The sequence below is a fragment of the Panulirus ornatus genome, chromosome 41 (assembly GCF_036320965.1).
Source record: "Panulirus ornatus isolate Po-2019 chromosome 41, ASM3632096v1, whole genome shotgun sequence".
Taxonomy (NCBI): domain Eukaryota; kingdom Metazoa; phylum Arthropoda; class Malacostraca; order Decapoda; family Palinuridae; genus Panulirus; species Panulirus ornatus.
In genome coordinates this window covers 10,888,804-10,914,956 of record NC_092264.1, presented here as the reverse complement: position 1 = coordinate 10,914,956, position 26,153 = coordinate 10,888,804, and the positions used below count along the sequence as shown (strand labels likewise).

Here is a 26,153-nt window from a genome sequence, read left to right as displayed (position 1 = left end):
CACTCTTCTTTTCTGAAAACCCATACAAATCTTCACCTTAGCCTCCACAAGATATACATACATTCATATATATATATATATATATATATATATATATATATATATATATATATATATATATATATATATATATATATATATATATATATATATATATATATATTTGTAGAAGTGTATTAAGTCATCAGGAATGTAAACTGAAGACATGGCCGCGTCACACCGGCTGCACATAGGAAACATACGGACATGATATTTTGATGTATTTAGCACCACAGATAGTCCATGTACTGGGATTATGGCTCTGGGAGCTCAGAACTGTAGGGAGAAAATCAGAACAGCTGTGAGAAACATTCACCACTATGACCATCAACTGTCTGTTTACCTACACCTTTGATCTAGTTATTCCAACTTCCTGTGAAACAGTAATATACATCATATGACACAATACTCATATAATAAACACACTAAACAAGACTTGAGATCTAAGTTCACCAAGGAGAGTATAGTTGTGTTAATGACTTGGTTTTTGCTTACCAGAGAGTACATGGGTAAGTTGAGGACTTCTAGTACTCACCCCGGGATTCATGGGAGTGATGACAACAACAGAGAGTACATGAGTAAGTTGAGGACGTCTAGTACTCACCCCGGGATTCATGGGAGTGATGACAACAACAGAGAGTACATGGGTAAGTTGAGGACTTCTAGTACTCACCCCGGGGTTCATGGGAGTGATGACAACAACAGAGAGTACATGGGTAAGTTGAGGACTTCTAGTACTCACCCCGGGATTCATGGGAGTGATGACAACAACAGAGAGTATATGAGTAAGTTGAGGACGTCTAGTACTCACCCCGGGGTTCATGGGAGTGATGACAACAACAGAGAGTATATGAGTAAGTTGAGGACGTCTAGTACTCACCCCGGGGTTCATGGGAGTGATGACAACAACAGAGAGTATATGAGTAAGTTGAGGACGTCTAGTACTCACCCCGGGATTCATGGGAGTGATGACAACAACAGAGAGTATATGAGTAAGTTGAGGACGTCTAGTACTCACCCCGGGGTTCATGGGAGTGATGACAACAACAGAGAGTATATGAGTAAGTTGAGGACGTCTAGTACTCACCCCGGGATTCATGGGAGTGATGACAACAACAGAGAGTACATGGGTAAGTTGAGGACGTCTAGTACTCACCCCGGGGTTCATGGGAGTGATGACAACAACAGAAGAGGACGCAGGACCCACCAGGACTCGCATGCCAGTGTCTGGCTTGTACCGCAACCGTATCTTGACCACGCCGTGTACCTGTAACACCAGTACTATCAAGGGAATGACTCTCCTTTCCTCAAATTATTTTGAAAAAACGTTGAGAGATTATCATTCTTTACTGCCAATGATCCAGGATTCGTATCCTATTTTCATTAGAATGCACATCGGTGATAATGAATTAAACATGAAATATATAATGTCTGCTGAGCCATCATTAGATAGATAAAGATAATGAGTTTCCTTGAAGTTGTAAATAGTAATGGTTTAAACAACAACAACAACAAAATGCTTACTTGCATGTAAAACAGAAAGAAAGATAAATTATAGAGAAAAGATATTATGCCTTCTCTATACAAAGCCCTAATAAGACCATATTTCATTGCTCTTAGGTTCTGGTCAACATTATCATATTCAAAAAAAAAAAAAAAAAAAGGAAATGGACTCAGAAAAGCAGATCAACAAACTTATTAGATAGTACAAAAAATAAACCTTATGAAGAAAGACAGATTACTTTTTTCTAGAAAATTTTGATATCCAATGTCTCACATATATTGGTTGATTGATTGACTTTATTCAGGGACCCGAGTACATTATGATATACACGTGAAATACACCACAATAAGGTACATAGTAGCTTTCACTAGGATGGACTACTAAAGTTTTACAAACTTATTTCCAGTTGAGTCTTTGTATTGTAGCAATATGGAGCAGTCAGCACAGGAGCCACCGCACCCCATACAAGACATCTGCAAATTGTATACCCTTCTCTTTAAAACAGTGAGAGTTTAAAAAACACCATGCATAATATCACTTACACGTCCAATAATATACATAATCATATAGTTCAGAGAATCTTTCTTCGTCAATAAGATGTTTCCTAACTGCTGACCTAAACAAGTTTTTTGAATTTTTACAATGTATATTATTTGGTAATGAATTCGATTTTTCAATAGCTGCATGAGAGAGGGTTATGAGCTGCAGTTCCCTTGGCTCTTGTTCCACAAAAGTTAAATTCACAATGTTTGGTCCTGATTGATTGGCTATTTACTACCCTATGAAAATTTTCTGTAAGATATGTGGGCCCTCTGTTGTTGTGTTAAAGACATGATTTAATTCTATTTGCTTAACCCTATTCTCCACACTTAACATGTTTACTTTCTCCCTCTCTGCTTGGCCAATGTGAGCTCTGAGGTCTACTCCTAGAATAAATCTTATAATTTTGTTTTGACAAATTTGTAGCTGTTTTCTGGATTTACTGTTTACTCCAAAATACCAAGAAGAACATGCAAAATCAGAATAAGGTTGAATTAAAGCAGATGAGGCTTTTTAATATTCTGATTAAATCCATTTGCTTGTCTGTATGAAAATTTTAATATTGCATTTATTCTCTTGATTATGAACTGACAATTTAACTCCCCAGAGGCACATTCGTCCAAATAAACTCTTAGGTACTTCACTGACTTTACTCCTTTTATTACCTGACCATTACATGTTATTGCAAGATTATTTGCCTTCTCTAGTCTTCTTTTAATGATCCTACTATCATAACTTTGGTTTTTCCTTGGTGAAGAGAAAGTTTGTTATTAATCATTCAATTAGTGCATGATTCAACTTCTTTTCCTAGTCTGAGACAACATTAGCATCCTTGTACGATTCAATTACATAGCATGAAAATGATAGTGGTCCTAAAATACTTCCCTGTGGAACTCAATAAGATATGCACAAGACTCGGAAAAATATCTATTAATTTCAACTGATTCATTCCAATTAGATATGAGTAAAACCATTCCATAGACTTTATTTCCATTGCTTTTAATTTTTCACACAAAATGTGATGATCAACCGTGTTAAATGCTTCTTGTAAGTCTTAAATCAGAAGTCTTGTATAATTTCCTTTTCATATACTAGTTTTAAGTAAGTCTAAAAGGTAAATCAAAGATGTATCTGTGGAGTACTTTCCCCTGAATCCTGACTGAAAATTGTATATATTATTTGACATTAGGTAATTTGCTATTTGATCATAAACAACTCTTTCTAGTACTTTTAATATTAGGTTTAGTATACTGACTGGTCTGCAATTTCCTACTTCTTGCCTATTGCCGGTACTTCTATTGTACGTACAGATAGATTTACACTCTGATATTGGTCCTTTTAGTAACGGTGCCCTGTCCTTTATGAACCTTGCTGGTAAACTATCTACCCCTGTGCCTTCATTAGCTCCTAGTCCTTTTATTACACTGAGAATATACTCTTCCGTTACTTCTGGAGGCCTAAAATAGTTTTCTGTAATCCTTTTTGATCTATAATAGTTTTTAAAGTTATAAGAATCAGTGCTAAAAGTTCTCGGATCATATGGCAAGTTACTAACTAGATTTGATGCTACAGATGTAAAGAATTTATTGAAAAGTGTTGCTGTCTTTTTTCCATCAAAGCACAATTCATCTTCAATCTTGAGGACAGTCTTTGAATTTTCCTTTGATTTACCTGAGTAGCTTAAGTTTTCAGTTGTTGCCACAGTTTCTTGCTATCATTATTACTTTCTTGTATTTTATCAGAAATATAATCTGATTTAATATTCTTAATGTTTAGTGGTAACTTATTTCTTACTCTACAGAACTTGTCAGTTTCACTGTTAAAGCAAAGACCAGCACTGAGATTTATATGAATATTATATCCATTATAACCATGTTCATGAAAGACAGTATGCACTTATCACATTATCATTTCTCTTAACAAACGAGCTGCTAAAATCCTTCTTCCGATGAGTACTCGATGGATTTCATTAGATATAAGTGTTTTACATTTATATGTTCCTACAACATTTAAAAGTCAGCATATATTCGTCGTCTCAAAGGAGTTTGGTGGAAATGCATTATCAGACTGATTCATATTTCACCTAGAAATTTACTGTGCATGATTACATATATCACAAGGTTCATAGCTCGCGAATTCACGGTTATGTCTGCTCTATGGTCAGCCAAGAGAGTAAACGCGACGAAGAAAAAAGAATATTCCTGGGAGTTAAGAATAGTCGTAAGGAATTCTTCAAATATATAAGACAAAAGGAAACAATAAAAGAAGGAATTGGACCATTACGAAACGAACATGATACACAAACTATTGACAACAAGGAGATGGCTGCTATACTAAATCATTCTTTTAACTCCGTATGCAGAACTGAAGTAACATATCGAGTACCGCTACCACTGAAGATGTTTCAGGGATCTGATGAAGAAGAGTTGAAGGTTAGAGAAATAAGAGTTCTGAAGTTCTGACACACTTGAACCAGTTAAATCCTAACAAATCCAAAGGTCCCGATAACTTAGCTCTTAAGATTTTAAAAGATCAGGAGACAGCTGATATACCCCGTAATTGAACTACCGCCCAATTAGCCTTACGTCAGTGTTGGGTAAAATGGAGAAAATAATTCGGGATAAAATTGTCACGTTTCAAGAACAACACAAATTCATTTCGGACTACTAATACGTTTACCGCTATAGAAGAGCCTGCCTGACGAATTTGCTGGAATACTCTAATGTTATTTATCAGAAATGGGACGAAAAATTACCATTTGATATACTATGTATAATGAGATTTCCACAAGGCTTTCGATAAAGTACCTCACTAGAGACTTACATAAACTCAAAACTTATGGAATCGGTGTAGAATTCTGTACATGGATCAGACTGGTTTACCGGAGAAAGCAGCGTGTAGTATACAACGGCAAAGCCTCACTGAGATTGGCTAGACGTAACGAGTGGTGTGCCAACAGGTGTCAGTCCTAGGCCTAGTTCTTTTCATAATATAATTTTAATAACCTAGAACTTGGTCTCATTTCTAGTATCTCCTAATCTGCTGACGATACTAAACTAGGAGGTAGAGCTGTAAACAGGCGGGACAGCGAAATGATTCAAAGAAATCTTAACTTACTAGCAAAGTGGTCTGACAGATGGCAAATGAAGTTTAATGTAGACAAACGTAAAGTTATGCACTTTGGAGACAAGAATATACGCTACGACTACAAACTATTCGGAAAACTCTTTAACTAAGGTAAATGAAAAAAAGAACCTTGGAGTTGTCATTAACAACAAGTTGAAATACACTAAACAGTGTCAAGCAGCAAGTAGAAAAGGCAACCAAATGTTAAGTTTTATAGCCAGGAACATTGATTACAAGACACCAGAAACAATTCTCACACTTAATAATTCCCTCGTAAGACCAAACATTGAATATGCAGAGCGGTTTTGGTCCCCAAACTTTGAAAAGATGAGGAAAAATTAGAGGAAGCACAAAAGACGTGAGACAAAATTGATCTCATCCATTAAAAACCTGGCATACGAAGATAGGCTTAAATCACTGGATCTCTTCTCCCTGAAAAAAAAAAGAAAAAAAACGTAGACTTCGCGACGAATTTATCCAAGTTTTCAAAATTCTGAGCCAGTTCGATAAAGTAAACCACAAGCATCTTTTCGAATTACAATAAAATGCTATTACTAGGACAAATGGAATGAAACCCAGAGCTAAAAGATGTAGTACGGACGTAGGAAAATACATTCCCTGTACGTGTGTTGAGCACTGAAATAAATTACCGTCAGACGTAGTGAATGCTAAAACTATAGATACTTTCAAAAGTCTTTTAAACAATTATTTCATAAAGTCAGGTATACTTTGCGAAGAACGCCAGAAATAAACTTGTATAAAAGACAGCGGTACCGAAGACATTAAAAGGCTAATGTGCTGCAGCGGGGAGTCGATGATCGCTTAAAGAATTGCTGAGCGGAATTACATTTTTTTTGTGTGTTAAATTATATCTTATTTTTTTTTTCTTTTTTTCCAGACGACCCAGTCATGGGCCAATCAGGCCTCCTGTTGTCTGTCTTTCTCATGTAAACTCATGGAAAGTAAACAGACAAATCTTATCTACAGGTGCATACCAAGATATGTACAAAATAATGAATACTATTATAATTCAGTAGAAGACAGTCTATAAAAAGATAAATCAAATTAAGAAATAGTAAGTGATGATGTGTAGCACTGGGTAATTCTAAAGCCTGCAAGATCATAGACGGGCTTTTCCATATACGTAGAATTATGGAAATTTATAGAAAAAACAGCATCATTAGTACTTCACATATACCCGCACAAGGCGTACCTCTGGTGTAAGATGCATTCAGTGACCAACTTAAAGAAATTTTCAATCGTTGTTGACGTCTTCCGTTGACCTGCGACTAGATTTCAACCTAAATGTTGAATTAACAGTGTATGATACTGGTTGCTCTAGGTACGGTGTCGGTGGCTATAGATGTGATGTTAGCTGGTTTAGGTATAATGGCAATGTTTTTCTGGGATATGATGCCAGCTGTTTTCGTTATGACGCCGACGGGTTTAGGTATATTGCTGGTTTTCTTTAATACGGTGCTGGCCGTATTAAACATTTTGCCAGTTAAATCTGCGGTACTTGTTGTTTTTTGAGTACGTTACTGGTTATATTAGGTATGATCCCAGTGGTTGTAAGCACGTTGCTGGTTCTTCTATGTACGGTGACGACAGTTCGAGGTACGATGACTTTTGTTTTAAGGTACGATGATGCGAGTAGTCTTACATAGATTTCATTATATCTAAATATGATGCCAATTGTTTTAGGTAATATGCTAGTTGTTCTAGGTGCGGTGACGTTCGTTCTAAGATAACGGATGTTCAATATTCGGTGCTGGTTGCTCTAGGTAAGATGGTGGTTGATCTAGGTATGGTGAAGGCTGTCCTAGGTATGTTGCCGATTGCTCAAGTTACATATCCAGCATGTGATAGATTGACACCTAGACAATATCATCATTATCAGTAGATAAGACAGCTGTGTTGTTTGGCCGTTTGCAATGAAAGTGGTGGTATTAGTAACAAAGTATGACTTACCGCGGAAGAGTATGGGAGGCAGTTGGCCAGTCGCTCCAGCAGGGCTGGCAGGTCCTCAGTGGTGGCCTCCAGCAGACGCATCATCACCAATGGTCCCTCGAACCACAATCCACTGGATACAGTTTCTCCACACACTGACCCTCGTCAGCACCCAGCTAATCACTGTCTTTTAACTAAGTGAAATAAAGTAAAATTGATAAAGAAGTAGCCATATATTACAATTTTCACACGGAAACAAAAATGAATAAAATAGGATTATCAATTTGAATTCTGAAAACAAGAACAAGAATTTATTTTCAAAAATGATAAATGTTACTCTTCGTAATTCCAATTATACATAAGACGACCATCATAACCCTGATCCAGGTAACCAGACTAAGACCTTTATCCATCTTCTTTCCCTTACATAACCAACCAACCTCAAGATAAGACAAATATTACAGATAAGAAGGACGCCTGTAATCCACAATATCCTATTCTCTGACAATGTTTAAAATACAAAACAAATTACCCTTAAAGCTCAAAATCATTCTTTTTTATTGAATGCTCTTTTTGCGCCAGGCTAAAAATCGTTCGTGGCGTCATTCTTTTAGCTTTTTTTCTTTGAAAGTTGTCTGCAGCCGTTACTTGTTGAATTCCAGCAGTGGATGTTCCCTACTGCACAGATTTGGATTAAGGCATTCAAGCAGAGTCTGTAGATAATGAAAGACTAATAAAGGATAAGTGATTACTTGTTTTCCACCTACATCAATCTATATTGAGCTATAGTTTTCTCTCATATCTTTTTAGTAAATGACAGTATACAGCAAACCATTCATCTTACAAAGCCTTCTCCCAAATCATTTTTATTTCTTAATTAATGGTTTATAATCATAACTCATCAATGTTTTGTTATGCGATTTCATTTTCATTTGGTATCAAAAGTTTAGCTCTTTTTGCTACCTGTGTAACATTCTCAGACACAGTTCCCTCTTATTTTGCATCTGAAAAAGTCATTGAAATATATCTTAGGTTTATAGGTTGTCTGCTTTAATATAGTTCACCAGAGAGGGTGAGGGAGGTAGGTAGTGGTGACGGTGAGAGAATGTGTGGTGGCCAGTGAGGAAAGAAGTAGTGGTTCTGAAGGAGGGAATAATATCCTTCTATAGGAGAGAACAGACACGAACCCAAACCCAACCATCAGTTATAATCTCTATCATTATATCCGCTCCCAGGGTGGGTTTTGTGTCTACTGTAGTAAAGGAACTCTTAGTGTACACCAGCCGGGTCTTCTGTTTTCTATCTTTGAAGTCGTCTAGCTCAAAATTTCACCATTCCCTGTAATCTTAGTTATGATATAATCCATTTGTGCCGTATTCACCTTCATATTCATCATGCACCCCATGCTCAACATATGAGGGTAGTGTAAAATACAAAAAAATTGTCAATGAAGTGGTTCAATACATAAGCTACATTACTCATATGCTTGGTTTACCGACAATATACAGTCATAAAATTTCGAGAATCTTGTTATTAACAATAAGGTGTTGTAACATTTTGCAAGGTTTATTTAGACCTATCACTGAAAGGTCTTATGTTTTTACATTCTAGGCTAAAGTGTTTCAGTTTGCGTTCAAATGTTCGGCCACACACTTTACAATTTGCGTGATTAACATCTATCGATGTCTTTAGGAACATGAGTACCTATAACCTAGCCTTGGTCTAGCAATTACATCTTCTAGTCTGCTGATCTTATTAATCTCTTCATACACATGTTTTACCTTACACTATTCATATTGCTGGAAAATGTGTCTTCTTGTGCTAATCTCAATTCCTGTGCTTCCTCAAGGAGGTCTATCAGTTCCATTCTGTTTATAGTTTCAAGGTTCTGACTGATAACCCAAAGTTGTTTTCAAAATTTCTATTCACTGCAAATTTAGCTAAATCATCAACTTCGTTCTGCTTTGCCTGTATGAAAGGGAATCCATTACAGTTTGATTTAAATATCTTTATTACAAATTTTTGAATATTTGTATCGCTTCAGACACCAACATATTAATATATGATTTCAGGACGTTAAGAGCAAAATGTGAAGACAAAGAATCATAACATTTTTTCTCTTACATATTATACCACTGAGCTAAATCGCAATAGCAACACTGGCCTTCCAGTAACAAGAGTTGAAAAAGACGTCAGTATAGATGCACTGGGCTATGTTTTTTTTATCAGTTTGGAGTCTGCATTAGTTCAAAAGGCCTGGTTTTGGCTAAGTGATGACGGTAAAGATAATAAGAAATATGATTTAGAGATGTATTGAGTTACATGTCAAGAAGGCATGAAATGCTGGCGCTTCCTAATTTTATTCAAAATATGTGTTCCAAGCACTGTTATGCGAGTACCTGTTAATTTGGATCAGTTTAGATTCACTTGCGCCATAACATATATAATACTCTTTACAGTACGAAGTCTTCATTTCTGGGGATACCAAGTTCTTTTCGCAAGTTAAATACTTCATTAGTCTCTTGAAGGCGCTTCTTGTGGGTTCATTTTGTGTTTTCTTACGTATCTTAACGCCTTTGCTGTTGCGTAGGACTAAAGCTAGTGTGTAGTAATCCACCAGAGACCTAACCAAAGCCAGGTACATCATTTTAACAATTCTGAAATTTGCACAATAACTAGAATTATAACCTGCAACAACTATTTGGGCTTTGAGCGTAACTGTAAATTGTCGATTGTGTTTTGCACATCAGCTACGGTACATTTCACTGAGACAAGCTTGGTATTTAAAATATGGGATGTAGTCAAAGGGCTTTTCATGAGTTTTCACTTGACTCCAGCTTACTTCCATACAAATAAACAACACCGCAACAATTTCTTCCACTCAAGGACTCTCCTGTTTGGGGAATGGAGGTGGGAGGGGGAGAGTCGTTCCTCAGAGACATAGGCAAAGAATGAGGTAAAACGGTAAATCACATAAGTTTCATTGTTCATATATATATATATATATATATATATATATATATATATATATATATATATATATATATATATATATATATATATTTACATAGATAAAATATATGAATATACATGCATATATATATATACATATATATATATATATATATATATATATATATATATATATTTCTTTTTTTTTTTTTTTGCTTTGTCGCTGTCTCCCGCGTTTGCGAGGTACCGCAAGGAAACAGACGAAAGAAATGGCCCCAACCCACCCCCATACACATGTATATACATACGTCCACACACGTAAATATACATACCTACACAGCTTTCCATGGTTTACCCCAGACGCTTCACATGCCCTGATTCAATCCACTGACAGCACGTCAACCCCGGTATACCACATCGTTCCAATTCACTCTATTCCTTGCCCTCCTTTCACCCTCCTGCATGTTCAGGCCCCGATCACACAAAATCTTTTTCACTCCATCTTTCCACCTCCAATTTGGTCTCCCACTTCTCCTCCTTCCCTCCAACTCCGACACATATATCCTCTTGGTCAATCTTTCCTCACTCATTCTCTCCATGTGCCCAAACCATTTCAAAACACCCTCTTCTGCTCTCTCAACCACGCTCTTTTTATTTCCACACATCTCTCTTGCCCTTACGTTACTTACTCGATCAAACCACCTCACACCACACATTGTCCTCAAACATCTCCTTTCCAGCACATCCACCCTCCTGCGCACAACTCTATACATAGCCCACGCCTCGCAACCATACAACATTGTTGGAACCACTATTCCTTCAAACATACCCATTTTTGCTTTCCGAGATAATGTTCTCGACTTCCACACATTCTTCAAGTCTCCCAGAATTTTCGCCCCCTCCCCCACCCTATGATCCACTTCCGCTTCCATGGTTCCATCCGCTGCCAGATCCACTCCCAGATATCTAAAAAACTTTACTTCCTCCAGTTTTTCTCCATTCAAACTTACCTCCCAATTGACTTGACCCTCAACCCTACTGTACCTAGTAACCTTGCTCTTATTCACATTTACCCTTAACATTCTTCTTTCACACACTTTACCATACTCAGTCACCAGCTTCTGCAGTTTCTCACATGAATCAGCCACCAGCGCTGTATCATCAGCGAACAACAACTGACTCACTTCCCAAGCTCTTTCATCCACAGCAGACTGCATATTTGCCCCTCTTTCCAAAACTCTTCATTCACCTCCCTAACAACCCCATCCATAAACATATTAAACAACCATGGAGACATCACACACCCCTGCCGCAAACCTACATTCACTGAGAACCAATCACTTTCCTCTCTTCCTACACGTACACATGCCTTACATCCTCGATAAAAACTTTTCACTGCTTCTAACAACTTTGCCTCCCACACCATATATTCTTAATACCTTCCACAGAGCATCTCTATCAACTCTATCATATGCCTTCTCCAGATCCATAAATGCTACATACAAATCCATTTGCTTTTCTAAGTATTTCTCACATACATTCTTCAAATCAAACACCTGATCCACACATCCTCTACCACTTCTGAAACCTCACTGGTCTTCCCCAATCTGATGCTCTGTACATGCCTTCACCCTCTCAATCAATACCCTTCCATATAATTTACCGGGAATACTCAACAAACTTATACCTCTGTAATTTGAGCACTCACTCTGATCCCCTTTGCCTTTGTACAATGGCACTATGCAAGCATTCCGCCAATCTTCAGGCACCTCACCATGAGTCATACATACATTGAATAACCTTACCAACCAGTCAACAATACAGTCAACAATACCCCCCTTTTTAATAGATTCCACTACAATACCATCCAAACATGCTGCCTTGGCGGCTTTCATCTTCCGCAAAGCTTTTACTACCTCTTCTCTCTTTACCAAATCATTTTCCCTAACCCTCTCACTTTGTACACCACCTCGACCAAAACACCCTATATCTGCCACTCTATCATCAAACACATTCAACAAACCTTCAAAATACTCACTCCATCTCCTTCTCACATCACCACTACTTGTTATCACCTCGCCATTAGCGCCCTTCACTGAAGTTCCCATTTGCTCCCTTGTCTTACACACCTTATGTACCTCCTTCCAAAACATCTTTTTATTCTCCCTAAAATTTAATGATACTCTCTCACCCCAACTCTCATTTGCCCTCTTTTTCACCTCTTGCACCTTTCTCTTGACCTCCTGCCTCTTTCTTTTATACATCTCCCACTCATTTGAATTTTTTCCTGTAAAAATCGTCCAAATGCCTCTCTCTTCTCTTTCACTAATAATCTTACTTCTTCATCCCACCACTCACTACCCTTTCTAATCAACACACCTCCCACGCTTCTCATGCCACAAGCATCTTTTGCGCAAGCCATCACTGCTTCCCTAAATACATCCCATTCCTCCCCCACTCCCCTTACCTCCTTTGTTCTCACCTTTTTCCATTCTGTACTCAGTCTCTCCTGGTACTTCCTCACACAAGTCTCCTTCCCAAGCTCACTTATTCTCACCATTCTCTTCACCCCAACATTCTCTCTTCTTTTCTGAAAAACCCCCACAAATCTTCACCTTCTCCTCCACAAGATAATGATCAGACATCCCTCCAGTTGCACCTCTCAGCACATTAACATCCAAAAGTCTCTCTCTCGCGCGCCTATCAATTAACACGTAATCCGATAACGCTCTCTGGCCATCTCTCCTACTTACATACGTATGCTTACGTATATCTCGCTTTTTAAACCAGGTATTCCCAATCACCAGTCCTTTTTCAGCACATACATCTACAACCTGTTCACCATTTCCATTTACAACACTGAGCACCCCATGTATACCAATTATTACCCTCAACTGCTACATTACTCACCTTTGCATTCAAATCACCCATCACTATAACCCGGTCTCGTGCATCAAAACCACTAACACATTCATTCAGCTGCTCCCAAAACACTTGCCTCCCATGATCTTACTTCTCATGCCCAGGTGCATATGCACCAATACTCACCCATCTCTCTCCATCAACTTTCAGTTTTATCCATATCAATCTAGAATTTACTTTCTTACACTCTATCACATACTCCCACAACTCGTGTTTCAGGAGTACTGCTACTCCTTCCCTTGCTCTTGTCCTCTCACTAACCCCTGACTTTACTCCCAAGACATTCCCAAACCACTATTCCCCTTTACCCTTGAGCTTCGTTTCACTCAGACCCAAAACATCCAGGTTCCTTTCCTCAAACATACTACTTATCTCTCCCTTTTTCTCATCTTTGTTACATCCACACACATTTGGACACCCAAGTCTGAGCCTTCGAGGAGGATGAGCACTCCCCGCGTGACTCCCTCTGTTTCCCCTTTTAGAAAGTTAAAATACAAGGAGGGCAGGGTTTCTGGCCCCCCGCTCCCGTCCCCTTCAGTCGCCTTCTACGACACGTGAGGAATGCGCGGGAAGTATTCTTCCTCCCCTATCCCCAGCGGTATATATAACTTTCCAAGGGAAGGAACAGAGAAGGGGGCCAGGTGAGGCTATTCCCTCAGAGGCCCAGTCCTCTGTTCTTAACGCTACCTTGCTAATGCGGGAAATGGCGAATAGTTTGAAAGAAAGAAAAAAGAATATATATATATATATATATATATATATATATATATATATATATATATATATATATATATATATATATATATATATATATATATATATATATATATATATATATCTGCCACTCTATCATCAAACACATTCAACAAACCTTCAAAATACTCACTCCATCTCCTTCTCACATCACCACCACTTGTTATCACCTCCCCATTTGCGCCCTTCACTGAAGTTCCCATTTGCTCCCTTGTCTTACGCACTTTATTTATGACTCATGGTGAGGTGCCTGAGGATTGGCGGAATGCGTGCATAGTGCCATTGTACAAAGGCAAAGGGGATAAGAGTGAGTGCTCAAATTACAGAGGTATAAGTTTGTTGAGTATTCCTGGTAAATTATATGGGAGGGTATTCATTGAGAGGGTGAAGGCATGTACAGAGCATCAGATTGGGGAAGAGCAGTGTGGTTTCAGAAGTGGTAGAGGATGTGTGGATCAGGTGTTTGCTTTGAAGAATGTATGTGAGAAATACTTAGAAAAGCAAATGGATTTGTATGTAGCATTTATGGATATGGAGAAGGCATATGATAGAGTTGATAGAGATGCTCTGTGGAAGGTATTAAGAATATATGGTGTGGGAGGAAAGTTGTTAGAAGCAGTGAAAAGTTTTTATCGAGGATGTAAGGCATGTGTACGTGTAGGAAGAGAGGAAAGTGATTGGTTCTCAGTGAATGTAGCTTTGCGGCATGGGTGTGTGATGTCTCCATGGTTGTTTAATTTGTTTATGGATGGGGTTGTTAGGGAGGTAAATGCAAGAGTTTTGGAAAGAGGGGCAAGTATGAAGTCTGTTGGGGATGAGAGAGCTTGGGAAGTGAGTCAGTTGTTGTTCGCTGATGATACAGCGCTGGTGGCTGATTCATGTGAGAAACTGCAGAAGCTGGTGACTGAGTTTGGTAAAGTGTGTGGAAGAAGAAAGTTAAGAGTAAATGTCAATAAGAGCAAGGTTATTAGGTACAGTAGGGTTGAGGGTCAAGTCAATTGGGAGGTGAGTTTGAATGGAGAAAAACTGGAGGAAGTGAAGTGTTTTAGATATCTGGGAGTGGATCTGGCAGCGGATGGAACCATGGAAGCGGAAGTGGATCATAGGGTGGGGGAGGGGGCGAAAATTCTGGGGGCCTTGAAGAATGTGTGGAAGTCGAGAACATTATCTCGGAAAGCAAAAATGGGTATGTTTGAAGGAATAGTGGTTCCAACAATGTTGTATGGTTGCGAGGCGTGGGCTATGGATAGAGTTGTGCGCAGGAGGATGGATGTGCTGGAAATGAGATGTTTGAGGACAATGTGTGGTGTGAGGTGGTTTGATCGAGTGAGTAACGTAAGGGTAAGAGAGATGTGTGCAAATAAAAAGAGCGTGGTTGAGAGAGCAGAAGAGGGTGTTTTGAAGTGGGTTGGGCACATGGAGAGAATGAGTGAGGAAAGATTGACCAAGAGGATATATGTGTCGGAGGTGGAGGGAACGAGGAGAAGAGGGAGACCAAATTGGAGGAGGAAAGATGGAGTGAAAAAGATTTTGTGTGATCGGGGCCTGAACATGCAGGAGGGTGAAAGGAGGGCAAGGAATAGAGTGAATTGGAGCGATGTGGTATACCGGGGTTGACGTGCTGTCAGTGGATTGAATCAAGGCATGTGAAGCGTCTGGGGTTAACCATGGAAAGCTGTGTAGGTATGTATATTTGCGTGTGTAGACGTATGTATATACATGTGTATGGGGGGGGTTGGGCCATTTCTTTCGTCTGTTTCCTTGCGCTACCTCGCAAACGCGAGAGACAGCGACAAAGTATAATAAAAAAAAAAATATATATATATATATATATATATATATATATATATATATATATATATGAAAGCCGGCAAGGCAGCAGGTTTGGATGGTATTGCAGTGGAATTTATTAAAAAAGGGGGTGACTGTATTGTTGACTGGTTGGTAAGGTTATTTAATGTATGTATGACTCATGGTGAGGTGCCTGAGGATTGGCGGAATGCGTGCATAGTGCCATTGTACAAAGGCAAAGGGGATAAGAGTGAGTGCTCAAATTACAGAGGTATAAGTTTGTTGAGTATTCCTGGTAAATTATATGGGAGGGTATTCACTGAGAGGGTGAAGGCATGTACAGAGCATCAGATTGGGGAAGAGCAGTGTGGTTTCAGAAGTGGTAGAGGATGTGTGGATCAGGTGTTTGCTTTGAAGAATGTATGTGAGAAATACTTAGAAAAGCAAATGGATTTGTATGTAGCTTTTATGGATCTGGAGAAGGCATATGATAGAGTTGATAGAGGTGCTCTGTGGAAGGTATTAAGAATATATGGTGTGGGAGGAAAGTTGTTAGAAGCAGTGAAAAGTTTTTATCGAGGATGTAAGGCATGTGTACGTGTAGGAAGAGAGGAAAGTGATTGGTTCTCAGTGAATGTAGGTTTGCGGCAGGGGTGTGTGATGTCTCCATGGTTGTTTAATTTGTTTATGGATGGGGTTGTTAGGGAGGTAAATGCAAGAGTTTTGGAAAGAGGGGCAAGTATGAAGTCTGTTGGGGATGAGAGAGCTTGGGAAGTGAGTCTGTTGTTGTTCGCTGATGACACAGCGCTGGTGGCTGATTCATGTGTGAAACTGCAGAAGCTGGTGACTGAGTTTGGTAAAGTGTGTGGAAGAAGAAAGTTAAGAGTAAATGTCAATAAGAGCAAGGTTATTAGGTACAGTAGGGTTGAGTGTCAAGTCAATTGGGAGGTGAGTTTGAATGGAGAAAAACTGGAGGAAGTGAAGTGTTTTAGATATCTGGGAGTGGATCTGGCAGCGGATGGAACCATGGAAGCGGAAGTGGATCATAGGGTGGGGGAGGGGGCGAAAATTCTGGGGGCCTTGAAGAATGTGTGGAAGTCGAGAACATTATCTCGGAAAGCAAAAATGGGTATGTTTGAAGGAATAGTGGTTCCAACAATGTTGTATGGTTGCGAGGCGTGGGCTATGGATAGAGTTGTGCGCAGGAGGATGGATGTGCTGGAAATGAGATGTTTGAGGACAATGTGTGGTGTGAGGTGGTTTGATCGAGTGAGTAACGTAAGGGTAAGAGAGATGTGTGGAAATAAAAAGAGCGTGGTTGAGAGAGTAGAAGAGGGTGTTTTGAAGTGGTTTGGGCACATGGAGAGGATGAGTGAGGAAAGATTGACCAAGAGGATATATGTGTCGGAGGTGGAGGGAACAAGGAGAAGAGGGAGACCAAATTGGAGGTGGAAAGATGGAGTGAAAAAGATTTTGTGTGATCGGGGCCTGAACATGCAGGAGGGTGAAAGGAGGGCAAGGAATAGAGTGAATTGGAGCGATGTGGTATACCGGGGCTGACATGCTGTCAGTGGATTGAATCAAAGCATGTGAAGCGTCTGGGGTAAACCATGGAAAGCTGTGTAGGTATGTATATTTGCGTGTGTGGACGTATGTATATACATGTCTATGGGGGGGTTGGGCCATTTCTTTCGTCTGTTTCCTTGCGCTACCTCGCAAACGCGGGAGACAGCGACAAAGTATAAAAAAAAAAAAATATATATATATATATATATATATATATATATATATATATATATATATATATATATATATATATTTCATACTATTCGCTATTTCCCGCGATAGCGAGGTAGCGTTAAGAACAGAGGACTGGGCCTTTGAGGGAATATCCTCACCTGGCCCCCTTCTCTGTTCCTTCTTTTGGAAAATTAAAAAAAAAAAAAATACGAGAGGGGAGGATTTCCAGCCCCCCGCTCCCTTCCCTTTTAGTCGCCTTCTACGACACACAGGGAATACGTGGGAAGTATTCTTTCTCCCCTATCCCCAGGGAATTTATATATATATATATATATATATATATATATATATATATATATATATATATATATATATATATATATATATATATATATATATATATATATATATACAAATATATATATATATATATATATATATATATATATATATATATATATATATATATATATATATATATATATTGGAAAGGATCACAATTTTGCGTGTGATCAAGATATTCCTATGAGTCCACGGGGAAAATGAAACATGAAAAGTTCCTTGGACTCATAGGAATATATATATCTATATATATATATATATATATATATATATATATATATATATATATATATATATATACTATCTATTCATTTACTTATCTATTATACTTTGTCGCAGTGTCCCGCGTTAGCGAGGTAGCGCAAGGAAAACAGACGAAAGAATGGCCCAACCCACCCACATACACATGCATATACATACACGTCCACACACAGTACATATACATAACTATACATCTCAACGTATACATATATATACGCATACAGACATATACATATATAAACATGTACATAATTCATAGTCTGCCCTTATTCATTCCCATCGCCAACCCGCCACACATGAAATGAAAACCGCCTCCCCTCACATGTGCACGAGGTAGCGCTAGGAAAAGACAACAAAGGCCACATTCGCTCTCACTCTGTCTCTAGCTGTCATGTATAATGCACCGAAACCACGGCTCAATCCATTGACAGCACGTCGACCCCGGTATACCACATCGTTCCAATTCACTCTATTCCTTGTACGCCTTTCACCATCCTGCATGTTCAGGCCCCGATCACTCAAAATCTTTTTCACCCCATCTTTCCACCTGCAATTTGGTCTCCCACTTCTCCTCGTTCCCTCTACCTTTGACACATATATCCTCTTTGTCAATCACTCCCCACTCATTCCCTCCATGTGACCAAACCATTTCAAAACACAATCTTCTGCTCTCTCAACCACACTCTTTTTATTACCGCACATCTTTCTTATCCATTCATTACTTACTCGATCAAACCAAATCACACCACATATTGTCCTCAAACATCTCATTTCCAGCACATCCACCCTCTTCCGCACAACTCTATCTATAGCCTACGCCTCGTAACCATATAACATTGTTGGAACCACTATTCCTTCAAACATACCCAATTTTGCTTCCAAAGATAACGTTCTCTACTTCCACACATTTTTCAACGCTCCCAGAACTTTCCCCGCCTCCTCCACTTCAGCTTCCATAGTTCCATCCGCTGCCAAATCCACTCCCAGATATCTGAAACACTTCACTTCCTCCAGTTTTTCTCCATTCAAACTTACCTCCCAGTTGACTTGTCCCTTAACCCTACTGTACGTAATACCCTTGCTCTTATTCACATTTACTCTCAGCTTTCTTCTTTCAAACATTTTAAAAAACTCAGTCACCAGCTTCTGCAGTTTCTCACTCCAATCAGCCATCAGCGCTGTATCATCAGCGAACAACAACTGAGTCACCTACCAAGCTATATCATCCACTACAGACTGCATACTTGCCCCTCTTTCAAGACTCTTACATTCACCTCCCTAACAACCCCATCCATAAAGAAATTAAACAACCATGGAGACATCACGCACCCCTGCCACAAACCAACATTCACTGAGACCCAATCACTTTCCTCTCTTCCTATACGTGCACATGCCTTATATATATATATATATATATATATATATATATATATATATATATATATATATATATATATATATATATATATTCTTTCTTTCTTTCATACTATTCGCCATTTCCCGCGTTAGCAAGGTAGCGTTAAGAACAGAGGACTGGGCCTCTGAGGGAATATCCTCACCTGGCCTCATTCTCTGTTCCTTCTTTTGGAAAATTAAAAAAAAAAAAATCCACTCCTATATATATATATATATATATATATATATATATATATATATATATATATATATATATATATATCTTCTTTTGTTTCATACTATTCGCCATTTCCCGCGTCAGCGAGGTAGCGTTAAGAACAGAGGACTAGACCTTTGAGGGAATATCCTCAACGGCCCCCTTCTCTGTTCCTTCTTTTGGAGAATTAGAAAAAAAAATTGAGAGGGGAGGATTTCCAGCCCCCCGCTCTCTTCCCTTTTAGTCGCCTTCTACGACATGCAGGGAATACGTGGGAAGTATCCTTTCTCCCCTATCCCCAGGGATAATATATATATATATATATATATATATATATATATATATATATATATATATATATATATATATATATATATATATTTTTTTTTTTTTTTTTGCTTTGTAGCTGTCTCCCGCGTTTGCGAGATACCGCAAGGAAACAGACGAAAGAAATGGCCCAACCCACCCCCATACACACGTATATACATACGTCCACACACGCAAATATACATACCTACACAGCTTTCCATGGTTTACCCCAGACGCTTCACATGCCCTGATTCAATCCACTGACAGCACGTCAACCCCGGTATACCACATCGATCCAATTCACTCTATTCCTTGCCCTCCTTTCACCCTCCTGCATGTTCAGGCCCTGATCACACAAAATCTTTTTCACTCCATCTTTCCACCTCCAATTTGGTCTCCCACTTCTCCTCGTTCCCTCCACCTCCGACACATATATCCTCTTGGTCAATCTTTCCTCACTCATTCTCTCCATGTGCCCAAACCATTTCAAAACACCCACTTCTGCTCTCTCAACCACGCTCTTTTTATTTCCGCACATCTCTCTTACCCTTACGTTACTTACTCGATCAAACCACCTCACACCACACATTGTCCTCAAACATCTCATTTCCAGCACATCCATCCTCCTGCGCACAACTCTATCCATAGCCCACGCCTCGCAACCATACAACATTGTTGGAACCACTATTCCTTCAAACATACCCATTTTTGCTTTCCGAGATAATGTTCTCGACTTCCACACATCCTTCAAGGCTCCAAGGATTTTCGCCCCCTCCCCCACCCTATGATCCACTTCCGCTGTTTCAAAGTCTAATTTCATTGAATTGATAAAACTGTGTATAAAAGACTGTGTATCTCAATTTAATGTATGTATGACTCATGGTGAGGTGCCTGAGGATTGGCGGAATGCGTGCATAGTGCCATTGTACAAAGGCAAAGGGGATAGGAGTGAGTGCTCAAATTACAAAGGTATAAGTTTGTTGAGTATTCCTGGTAAATTATATGGGAGGGTATTGATTGAGAGGGTGAAGGCATGTACAGAGCATCAGATTGGGGAAGAGCAGTGTGGTTTCAGAAGTGGTAGAGGATGTGTGGATCAGGTGTTTGCTTTGAAGAATGTATGTGAGAAATACTTAGAAAAGCAAATGGATATGTTTGTAGCATTTATGGATCTGGAGAAGGCATATGATAGAGTTGATAGAGATTCTCTGTGGAAGGTATTAAGAATATATGGTGTGGGAGGCAAGTTGTTAGAAGCAGTGAAAAGTTTTTATCGAGGATGTAAGGCATGTGTACGTGTAGGAAGAGAGGAAAGTGATTGGGTCTCAGTGAATGTAGGTTTGCGGCAGGGGTGTGTGATGTCTCCATGGTTGTTTAATTTGTTTATGGATGGGGTTGTTAAGGAGGTAAATGCAAGAGTTTTGGAAAGAGGGGCAAGTATGAAGTCTGTTGGGGATGAGAGAGCTTGGGAAGTGAGTCAGTTGTTATTCGCTGATGATACAGCGCTGGTGGCTGATTCATGTAAGAAACTGCAGAAGCTGGTGACTTAGTTTGGTAAAGTGTGTGAAAGAAGAAAGTTAAGAGTAAATGTGAATAAGAGCAAGGTTATTAGGTACAGTAGGGTTGAGGGTCAAGTCAGTTGGGAGGTAAGTTTGAATGGAGAAAAACTGGAGGAAGTAAAGTGTTTTAGATATATATATATATATATATATATATATATATATATATATATATATATATATATATATATATATATATATATATATATGTATGTATATATTGCCATATATGTATGGACTTATCAAAACACATAAACAGAATTTTCCAGCAAGACCTATAGTGAGTTCAGTAGGCTCCATCACATATAAATTGTCAAAATGGTTAGTTTCCTTATTAAGCCCTTTAGTGGGTAAGGTATCAAATTCTAATATCATGAACAATGTAGATTTAGTCAACAAGCTAAACAATATCAATATTAATTTTGATTTCAAACTAGTTAGCTTTGATGTTTCCTCACTTTTCACTAGAGTTCTAGTTGATGACCTTTTAGAATATTTATTTGATGTCTTGGATGATATTCATTTACCTGTTTCAAAGTCTAATTTCATTGAATTGATAAAACTGTGTATAAAAGACTGTGTATCTCAATTTAATGGAGAATATTATGCTAAAAAATTTGGTGTGGCAATGGGTAACCCTCTTTCACCTGTACTAAGTAATCTTTAAATGGAACTTTTGAAACAAAATTACTAAAGGATATCTTACCTTCTAATGCAATTTAGTTCAGGTATGTAGATGATGTTCTTTGTGTTTGGCCAACAAATGAAAATTTACAAATATTTCACCCCTTACTTAACAATTTAGTACCTTCCATCAAATTTACTGTAGAAAATGAAAATAATGTTATGTTACCATTTTTAGATTGCATGATCCATAGACAAGGAAACAAGTTTAAGTTTAGCATGTACAGAAAACCTACCAATGTATGCTCACATATCCATTATTACTCATCGCAACATGACAGAGTTAAATTATCATCATTTCAATCGATGTTCCTTAAGGCATTACGTATTTGCAGTCCAGAGTTTATTGATGATGAGTTTGAGAAGATATATTCTATTGGATCTAAGTTAAAGTACCCTAGATCTTTCATTGATAAATCCCTTAAGTTAGCAAAGAAATCATTTTATAGAGTTGAGCTCAAACCTCCCATTGACACCAAGAATCTTTTAGTTCTCCCTTTTAATAATAATTTTACTTTGCTTCCCATGTTGCTTAAATCCTTTAATGTACATGTTGCCTTTAGCAACAATAATACTATAAAGAATATCTTAATCAGGAATTTACCAGAAAATTCTCTTGGCTGCATCTATAAAGTTCCTTGTGGATACTGTGATAAATTTTATGTTGGTCAGACTGGTAAGGATCTTTCTGTTAGACTTAAGCAACATAAATATAGTTTAAGAACGGGACGAGAATCAAATGCCTTGTTTAATCATGTTAAAAACTATGATCATTGTATTGACTGGAGTAACGCCATCTCAGTTATTAACTCTAACTCTATTACTAAGAGAAATATCATTGAATCTTCTATTATTAAATACACAAAGAATTATAATCTTAATATTAGTGATGGTCTATACAAATTAGATAACTTTATTGTTGATAAGATTTGTAAAATGATAAGTTTATGAACTTTCGTTGTATGTTTTGGACAATCACATGTTTACCAAATGGCGTACTAGCTTCGTCTCTTCGATGTATATCAACTGACTTATATTTCTCTCTTGTGTCTCCCCTGATGATGTGATTATTACACGAAAGTGCACTTGGGAATATATCGTGTTTAATTTTCCCCGTGGACTCATAGGAATATATTGATCACGCGCAAAATTGTGATCCTTTCCAATATATATATATATATATATATATATATATATATATATATATATATATATATATATATATATATATATATATATTCCTTAACTCTTACGAAATCATTTCGACAAAAAATTTTTCCACTTACATTTTCCGCAGAAGGCACTAATTTTCACAGTCAATAATTTCACTCAATTCCTTTGATGCAATAACAGCTGGTTCAGAGAGACATTAGGAACAATACCATCACAGAGCAAGCATTCCACTGCACTAAACTTGAGCAGTTTAGCCACAGTACCCAAGGTTATTCAACCCCGCTGCCTGACGTACAAAATTTCCTGCTGAGCAATATCTTTATAATCTAACAATCGTTAAAACACATCGTATTTTCCAAAATATATCGGAAAAAATATAAAAAGATAATACATGTCTGGCAGACTACGAGCGTGGCAGGATAAATGAAAGTCTTATTAACTGTGGACTCCTTGATGCTGCGCGATTCATCTTGCATGACAACCTGCCTGGTCAGGGTGATACTCAATGTTGCCTCACACAAGCACATGCATCTGTCTCCCTCACTATGTTATATGACCACATCCAGACGATGAGTCTGACTACCATTTCCTTGATATCATAATTTTTGCCTAAGTCGTCATGTATAGTTTCCCTAATTCCATTATATCTCTTATCATCTCTACACCAATTACCGAAAGCTCATGGTGCATACACACACACACACACACACACACACACACACAGACACACAGATATAGGACATTGGAGGAAAACTAGAATGAGTACGTTTGTGTGCATACATATGTGGAAATAAAAGTCTTGGTATATAAACAGGAGTTGTGGGAGTATGTGACAGAGTGTAAGAAAGCAAACTCTAGATTGATATGGGTAAAATTGAAAGTGGATGGAGAAAGATGGTGAATATTGGTGGATATGTACCCGGTCATGAGAAGAAAGATCATGAGAGGCAAGTGTTTTGGGAGCAGCAGAGTGAGTGTGTTAGCAGCTTTAATGCACGAGACGGGGTTATAATGATGGGTGATTTGAATGGAAAGATGAGTAATGTGGCAGTTGAGGGAATAGTTGGTGTATATGGGGTGTTCAGTGTTGTAAATGGAAATCGTAAAGAGCTTGAAGATTTGTGTGCTGAAAAAGGACTGATGATTGGGAATACCTGATTCAAAAAGAGAGATATATATATAAGTATACGCAAGTAAGTAGGAGAGATGTCCAGAGAGCGTTATTGGATTACGTGTTAACTGGTAGGCCTATGAAAGAGATACTTTTAGATGTTGATGTGCTGAGAGGGGAAACTGGAGGGATGTCTGATCATTATCTTGTGGAGGCGAAGATGAAGATATGTAGAGGTTTTCGGAAAATAAGAAAGAAGGTTGGATGAAGAGAGTGGTGAGAGTAAGTAAGCTTACAAAAGATTCTTGTGTGAGGAAGTACCAGGAGAGATTGAGTGCAGAATGGAAAAAGGTGAGAGCAAATGACACAAGGGGAGTGGGAGAGGAATGGGATGTGTTTCGGGAGCAGGCATGCCTTGCGAAAAAGATGCTTGTGGCATGAGAAAGGTGGGAGGTGGGCAGATTAGAAAGGGTAGTGAGTGGTGGTATGACGAAATGAGTTTGTTACTGAAAGAGAAGAGAGAGGCGTTTGGACGATTTTTGCAGAGAAGTAGTGGGAAGAATTGGGGGATGTATAAAAGAAAGAGGCAGGAGGTCAAGAAAAAGATGCAAGAGATGAAAAAGAATGCATATGAGAGTTCGGGTTAGAGAGTATCATTAAATTTTGGGGAGAACAAAAAGATGTTTTGGAAGGAGGTAAATAAAGTGCATAAGACAAGGGAACATCATTGAAGGGGCTAATGGGAAGGTAATAACAAGTGGTGGTGAAGTGAGAAAGGGATAGAGTGAGTATTTTGAAGGTTTGTTGAATTTGTTTGATGATAGAGCGGCAGATATAGGGTGTTTTGGTCGAGGTGGTGTGCGAAGTGAGAGTCAGGGAAATTGGGTTGGTAAAAAGGGAAGAGGTAGTGAAAGCTTTGCGGGTTTGGATGGTATTGCAGTGGAATTTATTAAAAAAGGGGGTGACTGTGTTGTTGACTGGTTGGTGAGGATATTCAGTTTATGTACAATTCATGGTTAGGTGCCTGAGGATTGGCAGAATGCATGCATAGCGCAATTGTACAAAGGCAAAGAGCATAAAGGTGCCTGTTCAAATTAGAGAGGTATAAGTCTATTGGGTATTCCTGAGAAATCATATGGGAGGGTATTGATTGAGAGGGTCAAGGTATGTACAGAGCATCAGATTGCGGAAGGGTAGTGTGGTTTGAGAAGTGGTAAAGGATGTGTGGATCAGGTGTTTGCTTTAAGAAATGTATGTGAGAAATACTTAAAAGAACAAATGGATTTGCATGTAGCATTTCTGGATCTGGAGAAGGCATATGATAGAATTGATAGAGATGCTCTGTAGAAGGCTTTAAATGTATATGGTGTGGGAGGTAAGTTGCGAGAAGCAGTGAAAAGTTTTTATCAAGGATGTAAGGCATGTGTACGTGTAGGAAGAGAGGAAAGTGATTGGTTCTCGGTGAATGTTGGTTTACGGCAGGGGTGTGTGATGTCTCCATGGTTGTTTAATTTGTTTATGGATGGGGTTGTTAGGGAGGTGAATACAAGAGTTCTGGAGGGAGGGGAAGTATGCAGTTTGTTGTGGATGAGAGGCCTTGGGATGTGAGTCAGTTGTTGTCCGCTGACGATACAGCGCTGGTGGCTGATTCGGGTGAGAAACTGCGGATGTTGGTGACTGAGTTTGGTAAAGTCTGTGAAAGAAGAAGAAATCTGAGAGTAGATGTGAATAAGAGCAAGGTTATTAGGTTCAGTAGAGTTGAGGGACAAGACTATTCGGAGGTAA

General features: G+C 38.5%; 1 protein-coding gene across 1 annotated transcript in view; it reads right to left on the bottom strand.

Moving 5' to 3' along the window:
- Positions 1 to 23,494, bottom strand: part of LOC139761763 (uncharacterized) — a 66,958-nt gene extending 43,464 nt beyond the window's left edge. Inside the window, exons 1-3 of the mRNA XM_071686199.1 lie at positions 23,371 to 23,494; positions 7,181 to 7,353; positions 1,196 to 1,306 (exon numbers count right to left, since the gene is read on the bottom strand). Of these exons, the coding sequence (XP_071542300.1) occupies positions 1,196 to 1,306; positions 7,181 to 7,264 (195 nt within the window). The 5' untranslated portion in view covers positions 7,265 to 7,353; positions 23,371 to 23,494. The remainder of the gene's footprint in view (positions 1 to 1,195; positions 1,307 to 7,180; positions 7,354 to 23,370) is intronic.
- Positions 23,495 to 26,153: the final 2,659 nt, after the last annotated feature.